Raw genomic sequence first — 20,645 nt, forward strand, 5'->3', positions numbered from 1 at the left:
ATGCAAATACTATGCCATTTATAAAATGTGTGGATTTTGGTATCCTCAGGGATCCTAGAACCAGTCCCCCGAAGGGACAACTGTATTCCAATTGAAAGTGCACTTTTTTTTAATTTAAAGCAGCACTTTTGGTCTAATTCAGTCTATTTTGGGTATTTGGTCAATTCAAAATTCATACTACAGTTCTGGATTGTTTTGATTTTCAAGTGTCCTCTACTCCTTTTCCTCCCCAAGGTGGCCCCGGCATTAGAGAGGGCTTCTGGGCTGTGTGCTCTTCTTTGCTGGCTTCTGTTGCCTTCCCTGAGGTCTCTGCCCTCCTTGTGACCTTGCTGCTCCTGGTGCAGCTGTGTCCTGAGCTGGTGTAGCTGGCGTGTGTTCTCCTGGCTAATAGGAGCCCAGAGTGTCTACCTTTGCTGACTCGGCTCTGCATTGGCTCCTGCTGACATTACATATCCTTAGGGTTTTAGTGAACCCTTCAACCAGTCTTTGTCTTAGGCTGGCCACCCCATAGCTTCTGCTTAAGGGTCCCTCGCCCCTCAACACAGGAACCCCATCTGGGCCCACTGGCTATCAACTCTCCACTATCTCCTGTATCTCCTGCCATTTGGGAGCTGTGGCGGGCTTGGGAACATTATATTTGGACCTCTTTCTGCCACAACACATCACACCATGATTTCTGCTCTGCTGTGCCTATCTCATGTCATATGAGCATGAGGGCACCCTGCAAGGGGGTATCTTCCCAAAGTGATACATGGAAAGTGGAGCTCAAGCCCACTCTGCTGTCTGTTCCCCGCTCAGCCCATCTCAGTTTCCCACCTCATGTGTCTACCTACCCGCACGAGGCCAAGGCCCAGCTGGTCTCCCTGGGTCTCTGAGAAATCTGGTTTAAGACCTAGTCTTGTTCCTCTTTTCTCTTCCTCCCTTTCCATGGGAAGGATGTCTCATGCTACTGGTTACTAGCTAAGTGCCTCCACGCAGGAGATGGCTGTGGAGAAACACACAGAGGGGTAGATTGGGAAGCTGGTGATTTGTTCTTCTGGGAAACAGAGAGGTTTTGTCACCTAACACCCATGAATGGCAGTAACCAATCGTGTCTGCTTCCTGCAGAGACTAGATACTCTCAGATCCATGGCCTCCAGGCCTGCTTTCTTTCTTTCTTTGGTTGCACCAGGTCTTAGTTGCAGCAGGCGGGCTCCTTAGTTGCGGCTCGCCTGCTCCTTAGTTGCGGCAGGCAGGCTCTTTAGTTGTGGCATGTGAACTCTTAGTTGCAGCGTGCATGTGGGATCTAGTTCCTTGACCAGGTATCGAACCCGGGCCCCCTGCATTGGGAGCGCAGAGTCTTATCCACTGCGCCGCCAGGGAAGTCCCCAGCCCTGCTTTCTTTATAAGGTGGGAGGCCTTGGAGGTGGGCCTGAAAGAGTTTGCTTGAAAGTGCTTGCCTGCCTAGCCCTCCCTGCCTTTGCTCTTCCACAGATGAAAGCCCATACCTCCTTAGGCATCTTCTAGACCACAGAGCTCCCTGCTTTTTCCCCAACCCTTGCTCCTAAATGCACAGGGGATTCAGGCTGGCAAGGCAGGAACAGGAGGACCTGTGATTGGCCTGCTTTCTTTCTGACCCTGTTTTGGGCAGGCTTTGCTCCACTCTTGCTCAGGAAGTCAGTGTTCTTTCTAGTTTGTTGGCTTCTTGGTCCTTAGTCCAGGTTCAACTGGCCTCTTCAAGAGGAGCAGATGGAGAGATAAAAGCACAGGGTTCAGAATCCTGGCTCTGTTTTTTACTGGTTTGCATGACTTCAGATCACTGAGCTTCAGTTTCTTTATTTGTAACACAGGCATAACAATGTAGTCGCTCACAGGGTTATGGGAAGGAGGATTAAATGAGATATTATTTGCAATGTTCCTAGCACTGAGTGTGGCATGCAGTAGATGCTTAATTTTTTTCATTTCACCTTATTCCCTTCTGTCCACTCTCATCCTTCTTGCTGATCTAATTCTATCTTCTTATCCTGCAACTTTGTTCCTCTTCTACTTGGGCTCCCTTGAATACTTGAATTACCTACTGTTATAAGTTGGCCTCACCAGAAACTTGAGTTCATACTTTACTCTTCCCTCTCCCTAACTCCACCACGTCCAGCCTGTCACCAAATCCTTTCCATTCTTCTGCCCCCTAAATACCTCTCAAATGTGTTTTCCCATCCATCTCCAACTTCCAACCCCGAGGAGCCCTGGTACTTTATCAGTCCGTTGCTCCCTTATACCACACAGTGTCACTGTTGAGCTCCTCTCTGTCTTCACTGGCCCCGTGCTGCTGGTCAGAAAGTGGCACCATTGCAATGGCCTAGCTACTGTCATAGGTCAATGGGATAGTTTGAAAAAGGATAAGTGCACATCTTTGTGTTCTGTTCAACCTTGGGTACCCCTCAGAAGTTCCCTTGTCTTGGTTTTCTCAGTCTCAGCTCTGGGTGCCAAGTCCTATTCGTTACCTCCTCCAAAGCTCCAACAGGTCCATTCCCTGTATGTCTCAATTACCTGTGCCTGGAACTCACTGTCCTACTTTCCAGTTGCAGAGATGCTCATGGAGGATGAGTTAATTTACTTTTCACCCTTCAAAGCATAAAATATAACACAGTGGAGCCAGGCTGCCAGAGTTTGAATCCTTGCTCTAAGCATTGTGTGATGTTGATATTTAACCTCTCTGAGTCTCACTTTGCTTATCTTTAAAACAGGGGCAATAATAGTATCTACCTCAAAGGGTTTTGTGAGGATTAAATGGGTTAATACAGGTAAAGTAGTTGACACTGCGTCTGGCATGTAGTAAGCACTCTATACTATATTTTTGTGGCATACTCCAGACCCTATTTCTATATCGTATTTTGCTGCTCTGTGCATATTTTAACATCTCTGAACTTAAGAGGTGTATTATAATTGATGGCATCATCTTTTCTTTTTTCGTGGTGTATGTAAAATAATGGTGCTTCTTACAATCAGTGTTATCTTAGATTTGACGAGGTATCATGTTGGTATTATTCCTGTCCTCGGCGACAGTGGAGGTGTTCATATTGCCAAAGCCAGCTTCCAAGATTATCTTCTAGCCCCAAATCCACCTGACAGCCTCTTTCCTTTAATCCTTAAAACCAAAAGGCAGATGACACACTCTTCTTGGTACCTCTTCTACTAGAGCAGAGGCAGTAAGACTTCTCAGATAGAAAATGTTTATCTGTGGTGGGCATTCTGCTCTTCATGGACACGGCATCCCTGTGGCTTTGCACACAGTTTCATCCACTTGGCGTCCCCTTCCCTGAGGAGGCCTTCCCCAGCATCCTCAGGCCTCCTGCCCCTTCACTGAGCCAGGTTGAGGGCTCTTTGAAGAGCATTTATCACACTGGTATGTGATTATCCCCTTATATGTCTGTCTCTGCTGCCATATTGTGAGCTTCTGAGGGTGGGAACACTTTCTGTCTCACTCATCACTCTTGTCTACTAGTGCCCAGCACAGGCCCAAGTGCACTGCAGCTGACTGGACACCAAGCAGGGGTCCAGTAAGTGTTCAGTGACTGAGGGAACGAATTCATGCTCTGGCTGCCCCTTCAACCTGCTCCCACTCCGGCCCCGCCACGCTCCCCTGGCACTTCACCCCCTCATGCCTAACTCTCTCCTGTCTTCAGAATCCAAGCTGGTGAGCATCAGGAAGGACCTTCTTGAACAGGTCCAGAACGAATGCCGGAGCCGCGGTCAGCAGCTAATAACAGAGCTCACAGATTTCATGAAGGCCTTCCAAAGCATCAACTCAGACATCCACGCCCTCACGTGGTGCTCCCAGAAGGTGGGCTCTCCCCATTCTCCTTTCCCAGCTTATCCAGGGCCGTCCCGCTCGCATGCCCAGCACACTCCCTTCAAGTCTCAGCTGAGCTCTCGACGGGGCTTGATGCTCTTAAACTGTGCTCACATGTGTGGTCTGCCCTTGCCAGTTCTCATCCTGCTCACGTGGCCCTCAATATCATCATGAGAGGGGGAGGCCCTGGTGTCTTGAGAGAGATAAAGTCTGGCTTTCAGAGACCGAGTTCTGCTCTCTGTACAGTCAAGTAGGGATCCATACCCTGCCATCAGGGCAACGATCTGATGGGGGAGGAACTGTGCTGTCTTCAGGGAGACCTAGGTCAGATGGGGGATCTGATCCCAGATTGCCCTGATCCCAGTTGGTTAAAAGGTGGCTGCTGGGGCCTGGAGCCTCTAGCAGGTGGGAGTGCCCCTCAGGATGGGCCTAGAGAAGTGCAAAGGGCTGTGGGAGTGCTGGTCTCATACTGTAGTCCCTGCAGCTGAACGAGGCCAACGAGCGGTACCCAGAGCTGGAGGAGCGAATGGAATATACGCGGTCACTCTATGAGCTCGTCCGCAACGACTTTGGCGTCTTCAGTGCTGAGAATGAGGCACTGGACATCTCGGTGAGAAGGCACCTCTCCCGTCTCTCCCAGTGCCCCTCCCCCATAACCACCTCTGCTTGACTGCCCTCTGCCCGCCCCGCAGCTTCTGGACACGTGGGAGTCATTCCAGTTTGAGAAAAGCCAGGCCTCAGGGCTCCTGCTCAGTGAGCAACATGCCATTGTGCCTAAGCTGCAGCAGCTGATGGCGGCGGCGCTGGCGGAGCTGGAGGGCCTGATTGGGAAGGCCCTGTCCGGTCCCTTCATGGACCCTGCTCAGGAGCAGAGGAGCACTGAACGGCAGCTCATCTCCCTGGAGCGTCAGTTCCAGAACACAGCCAGCAGCCTCAGGGAACTGCACCATGCCTACACCACCTTCACTGGTACCGAGGGCCCCGCCCCCTCCATCGCCACCCTGGGATGCCCCCTCCCACTGAGATCAGGGTTGGGACTCAGGGACCTGCATCTTGGGTGACCCTAAGCAAGTCTTGGGAATCATATACCTTCATTTTAGTCTCTTTTATATGTGAAAACTGCAGGACAAAATCTAAATACATTGGGTATGTCAAGTGTTGTGCTTAGGGTGGGGATACAGGGGCACACAGTCTGGTAGAGAAGGCAAATAGGTGAGCGTTCCATCAGAATGTGATGGGGTCAGAGGGCTAAAAGCCTGTGCAGGAGAAATGTAAAGGTGTCCTCATCGTAGTCCTTAGCCTTTGTGTAGCCCTGTTCAACCCAGTCCTACACCAGGCAGCAGGTCCCAGATAAAAAGGGGTCTTGATGCTCCACGGCCACTGCTTCCAGCCAATGTGGTGGAGAGAGGTGGCTACTAAAGGCCTCACCGGCCCCTAGGAGGAGACCGGGACAGAACTATTGGCCTTAGCCCTTCTGTGCAGTGGTGTAGCTAGGCTGGCTCCCCTCTGCACGTAAAAAACTTTGTAGGCTCCAGTTTCTTTTCTCAGGTGCAGTCAGTTCTGTTGGTCACTTGTATCCCTTGGAAGGGCACACTGCTTCTGACTTGCCTCTTGGCCAACCGCCAACCGTTACCATCTCTGCCTGTGGGATCCTCAATCCCAGGGAGGGCCATTTGACCAAATGTGAGGTGGAAGACACTGTGGGACCATCCTCAAACAAGGGGCTTTTTCTTTGGTCAAGTATTGGGAGACCCTCATCCTATACTGTAACTGATGTAGACCAGACCTTGACCTTTCCTGCTAGTGGTTGGGACATTTGTGGAAAAGCAGAGTAGGGGACTCAGGCCTTGTGGGGTTAGGCCCAGGAAACCCCACAGCATTGCTTTTACTTCTTTCTTCCGTCCCTGTCTCCTCACCAAACTCCCAGTTTTAAAAATAATCTAGGGTCTTAGATCAAGACCATTAATACTACTCTTTATTCTCCACTACGTATCTTTTATTTTACTTACTACCTTTGACATTTGCTTTGTTCTATAACTGTGTTAACAACTATTTTGATATCTAAGGTTTAATGGTTTTGTTTACCCACTGCCAATTTTTAAAGTACCACATCTTTTCATTATTTTCACTCCTTCCTTGGATGGCTGCAATAATTCTTTGAGTATTTCTTTTTCCTAAGAAGGGAGTTGGAGGTGTTAAAATTTCTAAACTTCTTATGGCTAAGAATGACTGTATAATGTCCTTATATCACAGCTTGGCTAAATATTGACTTCTGAAGTCACAAATTTTTTTTGTCCAGACTTAGATATTACATCACTGTCTTCTGACATTTATCATTTTGGACAAATCTGATATCAATCTGATTTTCTTCCTTTGTAGGTAATCTTTTTTTCGATTATTTGATAATGGCTCTTACAATTGCTCTGCTCCCCTTTCAGAATTTTTATTTGTATGTTGGATTTTCTGGATCTCTCCTCCATTTCTTTCATCTGCTTCATCATTATTTCTTTTATTCTTTTTTTTTTTTTTTTGAGTTCTGGGGAAATGTGAATTTATCTTAATAAGCTTCCATTTTCTGTGGTGTCTACTCTGTAATTTCTTTCTTTTTTTAAAAAAATAAATTTATTTATTTATTTTTGGCTGCATTGGGTCTTCGTTGCTGCGCGTGGGCTTTCTGTAGTTGTGACGAGTGGGGGTTACTCTTCGTTGCGGTGCACTGGCTTCTCATTGAGGTGGCTTCTCTTGTTGCGGAGCATGGGCTCTAGGTGCACGGGCTTCAGTAGTTGTGGCACACGGGCTCAGTAGTTGTGGCTCGTGGGCTTTAGAGTGCAGCCTCAGTAGTTGTGGCGCATGGGCTTAGTTGCTCCGTGGCATGTTAGATCTTCCAAGACCAGGGCTCGAACCCGTGTCCCCTGCATTGGCAGGCGGATTCTTAACCACTGTGCCACCAGGGCAGTCCCTGCAATTTCCATTGCATTTTAAAACACACATACACATGTTGTATTTGTTTGATTAAGTGCACATGTATATGTATATAAGTGTATGTATATGTGTATATATACATGAACATATTTCCTAGCTCTGTCTACTGAAGAGTCCAAGAAGGAAATACACTCCAATAGCAAGGAGCCACATTGTGCCCAGATCGTAGTTTCTAATACCATTCCCCACTAAAAGGAATCAGGGCTCCTCAGAGAATGAATGATTCCAGGGCCATGGCAGCGTAGGTACAAGATGAGAGTGGAATATCTTTTTAAGCCAGAAAGTAAGGAAGTGTTAAGTTCTTTTTAAAAGTGATGGGACATGGCACAAGGACACAGAAGGGATGCCAACTGGACAAATCTGGGACAATTTGACCACCAGTGGAAGTACAAAGTAAACTACTGAAAAAAACAGGAATGTATTATCCATACTAATACTAAGTAGATAAATCAGTGAGGGAGAAATGAGGACTTGTGCTTACAGTAGAATGCCGGAGCCAGCTGGGCAGTGTGAAGGGAGGGCTGGAGAGGGCCCTCATTTTGCCAACCATCATGGTAAATATTGGGAGAGGATCATCAATGAATGCCAAATTCGGGGGCAAATTTGATGAGGAACAGAATATTTGCACTGTCTTAGAGAGTATCCCTCAGAGACTACTTATTAGTTGCAAAGGTAATAATTCAGTGGAGAAATTGGGCAACATTTTGAAGGTGATCAAAATTAATATCGCCAATGAGGGACAGATGAGACACAAATGGACATCACGTACCTCCAGACGTGATACCCAGAGGACACAACATTACCGATTCAACAGTCCAGCATTACCGATTCAACAGTCCAGCTGAGAGTGATTTTACAACCTCAGCCATGAAAAGAAGCATAGAAACACAGCACAAGAAACTTTCTGTTAACAAAAAAGGGAGAAAGCGGACTGTCTACTTCAAAAATGTCTATGTTACAAAAGACTGTGGGGAATGTTCCAGATTAAAAGAAGTTGAGGAGACATGACAAGTAAATATGGTACTTGACCCTAGACTGGATGCTGTACTTGAGGGGAAAAAAAATGCTATAGAGGACATTACTAGGCCAACTGACAAAATGGAAGTATAGACAGTAGATCAGATAAAAGTATTATATCAATGTAATATATGAAGTTGATAATTGTACCAACGTTGTAGAAGAGAATATCCCTTTTCTTAGTAAATACACACTTGAGTATTCAGGGGTAAAGGGACATGATATATGTAACTTAGTTTAAATAGTTCAGAGAAGAATTATGCATTTGTGTGTGTATACACACCTGCCCAGACACCCACAGAGCATGTAAACACAAATGGTAAAGAGAATGGGTAAAATGTTAACAAAAGGTGATCTTGATAAAGGGTATACAGGAATTCTTTTTACTATTTTTTTTTTGCAACTTTAAAAAGTTTGATAGCATTTCCAAATAAAAAGTTTTAACATGCAATGGAATTTACAGAATAGACAATCCTCAAGTTTGTCTTTATTTTCTCGTGTGTCTGGAGATACTATGTCTGCTCCTTCTTACAAAGAGAGTTCTTTACTTGTTCAATATTTAATGTTAAGACAACTGCTATCAAAGATTATACGGGGGGAGTTCCCTGGCGGTCTTGTGGTTAGACTTCCGAACTCTCCCACTGCTCTGGCCCGGGTTCAGTCCCTGGTCTGGGAATTGAGATCCTCAAGCCTCATGGCGCAGCCAAAAAAAAAAGATTATATGGGTTTCTAGCTGGATCTTTTGAGTTCAGACAAAGGAAGATTTAAAGAGTTTAATTTACTTTGTGTGTGTGGTTTTTCGGGTTTGGTTTTGTTTTGTGTTTTGGTTAGATCAGAGCTCTGATAGCCTAGTGATTCTCAGACCTGCATGATGGATGATGCATCATGTAAGATGCATGGTTCTCAGCATTTGGGTGTAGCTTTTTCACTTTTTCTCTCACTCAAGAAGGTACAGTGGAATTCAAGTGAATGAGAGTGACAGTTTTATTGCAATATTCTTGAATCTGGTCTGATGTCTTTTAAGTAAATTGCAAACCTCAGTACTATAATTATTATTAATAACAAATTATTTTTGACACATATCTCAAAAATGAATATAAATTTTGGTTAAGAACTAATGCAGAAGCTTGTGAGATGAAGGGAGGGAATAATGGTCAGAGACAGACAAAATAGGGAACATCACCATTTACCCCTTACGGTCCTCCCTGTGGGCCAGATCTTTTTTCATATGCATCCCACTGAACTCATTCATTTGTCCAACACATATTTGTTGAGTGCCTACTGTGCACCATGCTTGAGGTATATCAATGAACAAATGACAGAACCCCTGCCCTCATGAACTGAACGTTCTAGCTGGGAGAGAAAGACAACAAATAATAAACATAAAATATAACCAAATGATGGAATATGTTAGAAAGTGATAAATGGTATAGAAAAAAAGTAGAGCAGGCTAGGAGGGGTTGGGAATGCCCGGGAGGGTGGCTAGCAGTTCTTAATGAGGTGGACTGCATAGGCCTCATTCGGAAGGTGATATTTGAGCAAGGACTTGAATGTGGTGAGGGACTGAGCCATGTGGTTTTCTAGGGGAAGTGTGTTCCAGAAAGAATGAACTGCCAGTCAAAGGCCCTCAGCAGGAGGGAGCACGCCTGGTGTATCTGAGCAACAGTAAAGAGTGTGGTGTGGCCAGAGTGGCATAAGTGAGACAGAAACTAATAGAAGAGGAATCCTTCCCTTTCATCACTATCACATTTTCCTAGATATTCTTTCCTTGGACTAACTCTCCCTTGGATTATTGTACTGAACAATTTTGGGCAACCCCACCTGCCCTGTCCCTGGCACTTTCAGGACCCTCCCTTCTGTCATTATGGGCTCTTGACTGACCATCCCCCATCATGCCCCCACCCCCAGCCCTGCACATAGCCTGGGCCTCAGCAAGCCCTATCCCACAGGGGACGAGAGTCCTGTGCCCTTGCCAGTCTGTGGGACCTGTCCTATTGTGCAGCAGCAGTGCATCTGGCACCTGTACCGAGTCATCTCTGAAAATATCAGCGAATGGAAGTGCATGGCTTTTGCCAAGGTGCTGACACCCTCCTTGGACCCCCTGCCTGGGAGTGGAGAGTCTGCAGGGGTCGGGGTGGGGAAGGGTCTCCAGCTGCCAGTGTGCCTTTCTCCCTACAGTTCAATCTGGCTGTGGCCCAGGAGAAGACAGATGGCTGGCTGACAGAGGCGGCCCAGATGAGTGCAACCCTGGGGCTGCACAGCCCAGTTCTGCAGCGCTGCATGCACGTGCTGGAGGAGTTCCGCAGCCTCCTGCCATTGCTCACCAGGCTGGGCAGCCTCCAGCTGCAGAACGTCAACTGCCAAGCCCTCCTGCGAGGTGGGTTTGGGTAGAGTCAGAAGGGAGGGGAAGGGAAGTACGTAGGGTTTGAACAATGGGACAACTAAGTTCCCTATTGCTCTTTTTGGAAACACCTTTCCTCCTCAGGTTGCCCTGGTCTTCCCTCACGGACCACAGCCTCCTTTCCCCCACAGGGACAAACATTCTTAACCTCTCGCACTACCATGTGGGTCCTCTCTGCTGACTTGGGCTGGGCTGGGCTGGAGTCTTACCTCTGGACTCTGAATTGTGCTCTGGACCTTAGGTTCTGGGCCCTTGCCTCTGTGTCGTGCTCTGAGACATGCTGTCTGGGAGCTGGGCTGGGCTGGGCTGGTCTCTGCCAAAGACCGAGAGTTGCTCTGACTTGTTGTCCCTCCCCCTCCAGACTTAGGGTTAGGCGATCTCCACAACATAGAGCTCCTAACAGTGGGCCAGCTGCTCTCTTGTCCCCTGCTGGAGTTTACAGATCGAATCAAAGAGGTGGGCTCCCCCCCGCTGTCCGCCCACAAAGGAAAGGTGGTCCAAGCCCAGGGCCTGTTTGCTAAGCTCTAATAGAGCCAGTTAAGGCTTAGCAGCCCCTTGAGACAAGGAGGACAGTGGGTATTGGCTTGTAGTGGGGTGGGGTTGAGATTGCTAGCCTGCCTGGAGGGTATGGGGATCTGATGGGTGGTTCCAGATGCTCTGTGATGGAAAGTATGTCCCTTCCCTCCCAGGGGAAGGAAGTGGGTGGCAGCCCTGAAGTTGTGGGCACACAGGATGGCAGATGTCCCCCAACACTTACCCTGGCCCAAAAGAGCATGAGCTGACTGAGGCATTGTCTGCTCAGCTGGAGCCTTGCAAAAAAGTGGGTTTCAGGGCAGCAGCCCTTGGTCACAGTGTGATGCTGGTGGCCTGTCTTTGAAGCCTGATGGTCCCACTCTCCATCTCTGAGACCTCCACTCTCCTGGGCCCTGGCCCTCGAGTCCCAGCTCCAAGGCTATCCCCTGAGCCATTAGCCAGTCCTGGTTCCTGAGACCCAACTGTTCCAGATCTGGCGGTGTGAAAACATACGGACTCATGCCCAAGAGGCCCTACTGCAGCTGCAGCGGGCCTGGGAAGCACGACAGCTGCGACTGCTCAACTTCATCCTGCACGTGCCGTACGAGCCCCCAGCTTCAGAGCGCTCCAAGAGACAAGCGCCCCGCAGCCCCCAGTGGCAGGTGGTGGGCAAGGATAGTGGCACCTTCATCCTTTCAGGTGAGACCCAGCCCTCGCGGCCCAGTGAAAGCCCCTGCTGCTGGGGAGCGTATTCATCCCCCAAGCCCTGCCGGATCTGGCTTCTCTAGCCAGGGCCCCCTCCCCCCTGGACAGCCTGAGCCATCAGTCTGTTCTGAGACAATATCTTCCACGTAGCTCTCGTACAGTCTTAATCTTCTTGGGAGCCCCCCACCCACTCCCTCCCACCCAATGCCTGGCCTCTTCAGCAAAGGTCCTCCCCTTTCTGCGTGTGCTAAGAAATTCCTCATGGTCACGTCTCTCCAGCTTTCAATGCTCTGTCCTCCAGACTGCACCCACTCATTAATTCCTTTGTCATTCCCTCATCGAACTCACCTGCCTCTTCTGAGCCAAATGCAGGAGACTCTGAGATTTACAGACCGAAGTCCCGTCCCTTGCGGACTCCCAGTCCAGTGAGAGAGGGACAAGAGAATAGAGACAGGTGCATGACAGAGCACCTAACTGAGGGCAGTAGCATCTCAGAAAGAGGACCAACATCAAGGGACCAGCAGAGTTAGAGAAATCTTCCCTTCCCTTAGGCAAAGGCCTCATTCTGACTTCTGAAGGAGTAGGAGTTTGCCAAATTTGCAAGGGGAGAAGGGCATGCCACGCAGAGGGAGCAGCGTATGTACGGGTACTCAAGATGGTATAATTAGGGAAGTAAAGTAGAAATTCTCTTATCCAGCCTAATTGAAACCCAACTGGCGAATTCCAAAAGTTAAACAGGGAAATCATAAAATATGCATACATGGCTTAAGATTTTTATTTTAGCTTAAATCATATAATGTACATTTATTTACTAACCTTTTAACCTAAAGACAAGAGATTTTCTTTGATTTGCAGTCAAGTGATAGAAGCTCCTCACTGCCTTTCTTGCGTTAATACATCATCTGCTATTTCCACTTTCAGTTTCTGTAAAGTTGAGAAGTGACATGAGGACACTTGTAAAGCTATCTGAATCCAGAACTTTTCTAGATTTTTATTATAATTTCACAATCTTAAAATATCGACTTGCCTATATCTAATTTAATATCATGTTTTTATTAGTTTACTGAAGCCCTTCCATAGTTTCCATAGATCCAGCAACTATTTTACCACCCATATTTCAGTGGTTAACATGATATAAGATTAAATTCTGTACTTAAAATTATAACTCACACAAACAGAACTCACATAAACAAGTTTGCAAACACACTCTGGCTCTTGGTGAGCAACTAGGTTCAACTAGTAGAAGAAAAAAAGTTTGTGTCTTCTAGAGAGTAGTTTGAGATCTGTGAGTTTCAGTTTATTTTGGGTATCAGTCACCCCTGCCCTTGCCCCATCTGACTGCCAGCTCAGCTCAGCTCGAGCCCACTCTTCCTTAGATTACAGCAACCTGCAGGATTCTATCCAGGAAAGTCTTCAGGTGTTGTTCAAGATCCTGGCCATCCAGAAGTCAGGAGACTTAAACAAAATGGCTTTGGAGTGGGTGACTATCATGCATGGCCTGAGTGAGTGCAGGCCTCTAGCTGGGCTGGTGGGTGGGTCCTGAGGTGAGATGGCCCAGAAGGATGGGGAGAGAGGTCGGGGGTGGGTGAGGACAGAGTGAGGACCTCCTTCAGGGCCACTTCTTGGGCTGAAGTGACCAGGTCTTTATTCACGCTGCAGGTTTTCTCTCCTTCGAGCAAGGTCCCTGGGTCCTGCTAAGCAGAGTTTTTGGGGGGTGGGGCATCCCAAGAGGGCAGGAGCAGGCTGGACCCCCTCGCAGAAGCTAGAGCCCTAGTCTCCCTCCAGTGTTCCCCTGGCTGCTTCTCACAGGTGCCCTGCTGCAGGTGTGGGTGACTTTCCAGCAGAAGTGGATCTTTTTGAATAAAGTTCTGCATGAGATGAAGATCCAGTTTCCTAGTTCTGACCTGGTAGGGAAGGGGGGTGTGGCAGGGTGGGCAAGTGCTACTGGACAGTGGGGCTCGGGGCGGGAGGGGGATGCCGCCCTCACTCTTACCTTCTCTCTCACCACAGCGCTCCCGTTTCGCGGCCATGGATGAGCAGTATCGGACCCTGATGAGGATCTCTGTAGCTGACCCCCTGGTTCTGTCACTTATAGTGCCCAGTGCCAAGCGGAGCCCTTCCTTCCAAGGCCAGCAGCTGCAACAACTGCTGCAAGCGGGCTCCGTGGAGCTGGAGGGCATCATCGTGGCTCTGGAGAGCGTGCTCTATGCCACGTGTGCTCACTTCCCCCGCCTCTTCTTCCTCAGTGACAGTGAGCTGGTGGCCCTGCTAGCTGCCCCGCTGGAGCCCTGTGAGGCCCAGCTATGGGCACGACGCTGTTTTCCTCACGTGCATGCCGTGAGCTTCAAGTCCAGCCGAACTGATAGAAACACGGATGACCGGGAGTCAAGCCCAAGCCCACAGACTCAGGTGGAGGCACTTGCAGTGCTCGGGGCAGGTGGGGAGGAGGTGAAGCTGCCGGGGTCCCTTCCTCTGCATCCAGATCTCCCCAGCTGGCTGGCCTCCCTGGAGGAGTGTCTGCGTCTGGCCCTGGTGCACATGCTGCAGGACTGTGTAGCTGCCCGTCTTGCTCTGGGCCCGTCCCTAGACAAGGCCTTCGGGCAGCCGCCCCAGCAAAGCCAGTCGCCCCCGCAGATGTATGTCCAGCACTGGCTGGACCTAGTCCAGGCCTTCCCGTGGCAGTGTGTGCTGGTGGCAGAGGAGGTGGTATGGCGGACCAACATGGAGGAGGCTCTGCTTGAAGGGAAGGCCCTGGCCGCGGTCCCCATGCACGTGCACAAGCTTGAGGTACTGGTGAATTTTTTGCGGGCCCAGAGGGCCTCTCAGGGTGAGCAGCCCCTGCCCTCTGTCCGCCAGACCAGCCTGCTCAGCGCCCTGTTGGTCATGACAGTGACTCACCGGGATATAGCGCAGCTGCTGCAGGAGCACCAGGTCAGTGATCTGACGGACTTCCACTGGGCCCGCCAACTCAAGTACCACCTGGCTTCGCCTCACCCCACTCCCCAAAGCCCCCTGCAGAGTCCCAAGTCTCCTGCACCTACTGAGACTTCTCTGTCACCAGCTGCATGCTGGATAGATGTGCTGGGTCGGTCTTTCCTGTACAATTACGAGTACCTGGGTCCCAGACTGGGGTCTCTCCCCAGCCTGCTTCCTGAGCGGCCGGCCCTAGTGCTGTTACTGGCCCTGGAAGAGGTGGCCTGTGGGACCCTACTGGGCCCTGATGGTGTGGGCAAGGCAGCTATGGTGAAGACACTAGCGCAGGCCCTGGGGCGCCAGCTGGTGGTGGTGCACTGCTTGCCTCAGATGGAGGCCCAAAGCCTGAGCAATTACCTGAACGGAGCCCTGCAGGGTGGCGGCTGGCTGCTGTTAGAAGCAGCTCAGCACTTGCCCCTTGGCTTACTCTCCGCCCTGGGCCAGCGCTTGGCCGAACTGCGCCACCTCTATGCCCCACTGTACCAGGAAGCTTCCCGAAGTACCAGCACCGTCGACCCCACCCACCCCCAGCTCCTTGGCAGTGGCTTCTTTGAGAAACGGCACGTGGACGTGCGCCTTGGCTATGGCTGTCTCCTGACGCTGCGTGCCCTGAGCCCTGCCGTGCCTGCCAACCTGCGCCAACTACTGAGGCCTGTGGCATTGACACTGCCTGACCTGCGGCAAGTGGCAGAGCTGACCCTGCTGGGTGCGGGGATACGGGACGCCTCCCGCATGGCTACCCGCCTATCCAAATTCTTCTCCCTTGAGTGTGAGCTGGTGTCTGGGCCCCTGCCCTGCCGCTTGCCCCTGCTGAAGAAGGTGCTGGAAGACATGATACAGGCTCTAACCGTGACCAAGGAGGATCTCGAGTCCGAGCAGCCCCGCAGCCTAGCCGCCATCGAGGAGGCCGCCCTACTGCGTGCCCTGCTGCGCTCCCCACTGTTCAGCATACTGGATGGGGTCCACCTGCACAACCTCCAAAAGCTGCTCTGTGGGCTCTTCCCTACCGCCAATGAGGTGCTGGCAGAGCCTGTAACCCCCAGGCTGAGGAAGTCACTGCTGGTGGAGGAGTTGCAGCAAGGAGGCCTGCATCCCAGCCCTGATGTTTTGGGGTCCCTGGAGCAGCTGAGTCAGGCCCTGGGCCAGGCCTCAGGTGTTTTGCTCCTGGGCCCTGCAGGCAGTGGCAAGACCACATGTTGGCGCAGCTTATTTAAGATCCAGAATCGGTTGGCAGCCATGGAGGACCCCCCAACCCAGAGCTGCCAGCCTGTGGAAATTACTCACCTGTATCCCAGTGTCCTCAGTCCCCAGGAGTTCCTGGGATGGCTGGAGGGCCCCTGCTGGCACCATGGTGTCTTCCCCAGGCTGCTTCGTGAAGCCAGTCGGTGTAAGACTGTGGGCCCAAGGGGGAAGGTGCAGGAATCAGTGGGGATTCATCACTGGATAATATGTGATGGGGCTCCCAGTGCTGCTTGGCTGGACTCCATCACTTGCCTCCTGGGTGACCCCCCCCAGCTTAGCCTCCCCAATGGTCAGCAAATAGCACGACCCCCAGGTACTTTTCTTTTGATGGAGGTGGGAGATGCAACAGCCATGTCTCCCACAGTGGTGGGCCGTTGTGCCCTAGTCTGGTGCGGTGGGGAGCAGACTTGGCAGGGTATGCTGAGCGTCCTGATGGCAGCCCTGCCCCGGGAGTACCGCCTGCAGCTCCAGACTGTCACTGCACTCAACCACCTGGCAGAAGTGCTGGTACCTGCAACATTCCGATTCCTCACCTGCCAGGGTGCCAGCTCTCTGCTGCAGGTACATGGGCAGCGGGCCGTTTGCCCAGGTGTGGCTGAAGTCACCAGCTTGGCCCGCATCTTGCGTTGTCTGCTTGACCCACACCTGCGCATAGATGAGGAGAAGGCACATATCCCAGGTGAAGGGAAGGGCTGATTTGAGAGCTATGTGGCCTTGAGGATAGCTGGGATATAGCTCGAGCCTGTGGCCCAGGTTGTTAGGTGGACTGGGGCCTGGGGACTGAAAGTGAGAAGTAATAGCCAACCTCTACTCTCTTCCCCCACCTCCCTCCCCTTTTTCCTCCTGGGGCTCCGATTCTGGCCATGGTGACCTTTGCAGAGGAACTCAGCTATAGTGATCCTGTGGCCCGAAGCTTCAACTCCTCGAAAAGCAGCTCTCTGCACCGGTACCAGGTTGACAGTGACGCTGTGCCTAGTAAGCGCAGGGAGCACTTGCTGGCTGTCAGCAGCTTTCTTTTTGCTTTGATCTGGGGCTTTGGAGCCCACCTTCCCTCCAGGTATCTACAGGGATGGGGGATGGGGGATGCAGAGGGCTGAGATGGAATGAATGGCCCATGGGAGTCAAAACCCAGGTGACATTGTTGGGGGAGGGTGGAGTGTGTGAGTGTATCACAAATGGAACTGTTGTAACTGTCTGACACTTTTGCCTGTATGTCCATCTGAGCAGGTTCTGGCCCCTCTTTGATACCTTCCTGAGGGATTCTATTAGTTGCCTCTCCAACTACCCTGAGCTACCAGCCTCAGCCTTGGTGTTTGATCTACACGTGTGCCCTGAAGATGGGACGCTGGCCCCCTTCAATGGCCAATACCTGGGCAGCCGCATCAAGGGAACTCAGGGCACCTTCAACCCTTCTCCTCAGGTGTGAGGACAGTGGGGCAGTAGCTGGGGTTGGGGCTCAAAAAGATATCCTGGGGCGGTCCATGTCCTAGGCCTACCTGCTCCCATTCCTTGAAATGTTTTCACAGTCTCCAGAATGCATGCAGTGTTCTGCAAATACAGCTTTAATACAGATTCCTAGACCTTTACTTTCGGCTAGATTACTGTGCTAACCTGGAGCTGCCACAGTAAGCCCTGCTCCTGTCCTGTAGACCGAACGGCTCTTGTACGTGGTGGACCTGCTTCTGTCAGAGGGACACCCGGTGCTGCTGGCTGGAGAGGCAGCCACGGGGAAGTCAGCCTTTTTGGAGGTGCTAGTGGAGCCACAGCACCCTTACACGTCCAGCCCCATCCACCCTGCCGTCAGTCCCACCCACCTTCGCCTCCTGCTGAGCCGGGGGGTCCAGGGCCAATCACAAGCCAGCCCGTGGCCTGGGCGGCACGTGGATTCCAAAGGCTTTCTCCTCTTCCTGCTGGAAGATCTGCACCTGGCTGCTTCCGGTAAGGAGCTGGGAGGAGGGAAGGAGTCATTGTCAACTCTTGAGACTGGAAAAGCCCTAGCAATATTCAACTCTCAAACATACACCTACAGACCAAACTTCAGTGTTCCATTCTTAATATCTTCTCAGTCTACGTACACTCCCTGAATAATCCTGTCCCTTGCATGGCCTCATCCACCATCTCTATGCTCTGACTGCTAAATCTCCATCTCCAAGATCCTCTTCTAAGCACCAGATCTGTTTATCTAACAGTCTGCTATATATCTCTACCTTGTTGTCCCATTAACACCACAGATCCAACTCTGAACTCATCATCCTCCCCCAAAACCCTGCTCTCATGTGCCCTCTCAGTACCTGGTACCACCATCCATCCAGTCACTGTAGCCAGAAATCCTGTTGACATCTTCCCCTCCCTCACCAATATCCAGTCACCATGTGTCTTAATTTTGCCTCCTAAGTATCTCTCAAACCTCTCCACCTATTTCCATTCCATCTTCCCTGGTTCAGGCAGTCATTACCGGGAACTCTGGCAAATTTTCTTGTGATGAGTCTTCTCTAGATTTTTATGCTCTGTGCTCTAACTGGATTCAACTTTGTAATGCAGGCATCCAGTAAGTTAGGCTTCCTCTAGCCTCTGGGATCGGCATCCTCTCGGCCTTCTCTCCTGCATTTATCTAGCTAAATCCTACTTATTCTTTACAAATAATCTCAGGCAATATCTCCTCCAGGAAGTCTGGGCCTCCAGGCTAGGTTCGATACTCATTCTGTGCTCTGTACAAAAATCTATGACAAATATGGTTTTATGACTGTACGTTTACTGGCCTGTCCCTGCCATCCCACTCTGAGCTTCATCAGAACAGAGAGTTGTTTCACTCATTTTGATAGACCCAGCAGGAAGTAAGTTCTCAGTAAGAGTTTGTAGAAGAAAAGATAAGGAAGGAAAGGGGAGAAATTGTGATGAAAGTTTGGGTTATTAAAGTTTAATGTTTCTAAAGCAATATGACGTCAAATCCAGATGATGACAGTTTCCAAATATGGCCATGGGAATGGGCAAAAATGAAGTATAGGTACAGGTTATTGAAGTCAAGGAAGTCAGTGGGCTAAAGCTTTAGATGGATTGTCCAGTTAGACACTGGAGTCCTTATGCAATGTAGAAACTTGAACCAGGTGGTATAAGTACTTAATAATATTTGGTATAATTTATTGAGTACTATATGCTACATGCTTTATCTATGTCATCTTTAGTGTTCATAAAAGCCTAATAAGATGGAGATTTGTTATGATTATTTTAAAGATAAAGAAACTGGGAGATTTTATAACTTGACCAAGACACTCTAGCCAGTAAGTATCAGACCAAGATTAAAATTTAAGCCTGCTTGGCTAAAAACCAGCAATTTCTTCCAACTAAATTATTTGGCCTTCTCAGTGAATTCACACAAGAAATCAGGATGTCAGTGGATAATAGGAAGAGTAAAAGGTGGTACTGCCAGATCTGTGAATGGCAACCAAGACAAGATTTCAACAGCAAGGTTGAAAACATTGTAAGCAATGTTGTAGAGTGAAGTATACACAGCTGGCAGTGTAAAAGCTGTCCTTGGGTGAAAGCCACCAAAACATCCAGTATAAAGTAAAAAATTAATATACATACAACAAAACAGAAAACTGACCCACTGTCAAGAGAAAATGGTCAATAAAAAACTGAGCCTGAGACGGTCTAGAAGTTGAGTTTCAGAGCATTCAAGTACTGAAAGGAAAATATGAGCTTAATGAGTGGACATAGAGGTAATCTCAGCAAAGGAATGGAAACTACTAAAAACAACTAAATGGAAATTGTAGAACTGGAAAATACAATAACTGAAATGAAAAATTTACTGGGTAGCTTAACAGCACATTGGAAATGGCAAAAGAAAGAGTCAGTGAACCCTGAAGCATGGAAAAATATTGACTATGAAAAGAGCTTCAATCCAATGTATATATAGTTGGAGTTTCAGAAGGAAAGAAGAGTGAGACTAGGGCAGAAAAATATCTTTGAGGAAATAATGGCCTACATTTTCCCAAATTTCTATAAAAATATTGACTTTCAGATATAGAAATCTCAGTTATCCCCAAGTAGGATAATAAAAAGAAAAACATATCTAGGAACATCTTAGTCAACTTGCTGAAAAACCAAAGAAAGAAAAACTTTGAAAGTAGAGGGAAAAAAAGACACATAATGTACACATGAACAACATTAAAAATGGTTAACTTCTCATCAGAAATAACAGAGTCCTGAGGGTGGTGGTACAACATCTTTTTTTTTTAACTTATTTTTGGCTGTGTTGGCTCTTAGTTGCAGCATACGGGATCTTCGTTGAGGCATGGGGGATCTTTCGTTGCGGCGGGCAGGAGGGCTTCTCTCTAGTTGTGGTGTGTGGGTTTTCTCATCTCTAGTTGTGGCATGCAGGCTTCAGTGTGTGTGGGCTCTGTAGGTGTGGCATGCAGGTTCCAGAGCATGTGAGCTCTGTAGTTTGTGGCACGCAGGCTCTCTAGCTGAGGCGGGCAAGCTCAGTAGTTGTGGAGCGTGGACTTAGTCGCCCCGCGGCATGTGGGGTCTTAGTTCCCTGACCTGGGATTGAACCCTTGTCCCCTGTATTGGAAGGTGGATTCTTTACCACTGGACCACCAGGGAAGTCCCAGTACAACATCTTTAAAGTACTAAAAGGGAAAAAACAAAACAAAACCCTGTCACCCTAATTCTCTACTGAGTAAAGAAACCTTTATAAATGAGGATAAAATAAAGATATTTCAGATACACGAAAGCTGAGAAAATTCATTGCTGCTAGAATTGTACTACAAGAAATGCTAAAAGATTTTCTTTAGGTAGAAGGGAAATAATATCATATGGAAACTCATATCTACAGAAGAGAATGAAGAGCATCAGGGACAGTAAATATGTGGGTACATATAAGTAACCATTTTTTGTCTCTTAATTTCTTCTAAAGATAGCTGGTAGTTTAAAACAAAAATAATAATATTGTTAGATAGAGTTGGCAATGTAAGTAGAAGT

General features: G+C 49.1%; 1 protein-coding gene across 1 annotated transcript in view; it reads left to right on the top strand.

Moving 5' to 3' along the window:
• The window catches only part of DNHD1 (dynein heavy chain domain 1), a 77,986-nt gene that overhangs the window by 30,326 nt on the left and 27,015 nt on the right, over positions 1–20,645 (top strand). Inside the window, 13 exon segments of the mRNA XM_036861305.1 lie at positions 3,663–3,820; positions 4,314–4,444; positions 4,446–4,798; positions 9,778–9,905; positions 10,007–10,205; positions 10,591–10,685; positions 11,234–11,441; positions 12,824–12,949; positions 13,257–13,354; positions 13,458–16,341; positions 16,542–16,719; positions 16,890–17,082; positions 17,312–17,600. Of these exon segments, the coding sequence (XP_036717200.1) occupies positions 3,663–3,820; positions 4,314–4,444; positions 4,446–4,798; positions 9,778–9,905; positions 10,007–10,205; positions 10,591–10,685; positions 11,234–11,441; positions 12,824–12,949; positions 13,257–13,354; positions 13,458–16,341; positions 16,542–16,719; positions 16,890–17,082; positions 17,312–17,600 (5,040 nt within the window).

This window comes from Balaenoptera musculus, chromosome 8 (assembly GCF_009873245.2).
Source record: "Balaenoptera musculus isolate JJ_BM4_2016_0621 chromosome 8, mBalMus1.pri.v3, whole genome shotgun sequence".
NCBI lineage: Eukaryota > Metazoa > Chordata > Mammalia > Artiodactyla > Balaenopteridae > Balaenoptera > Balaenoptera musculus.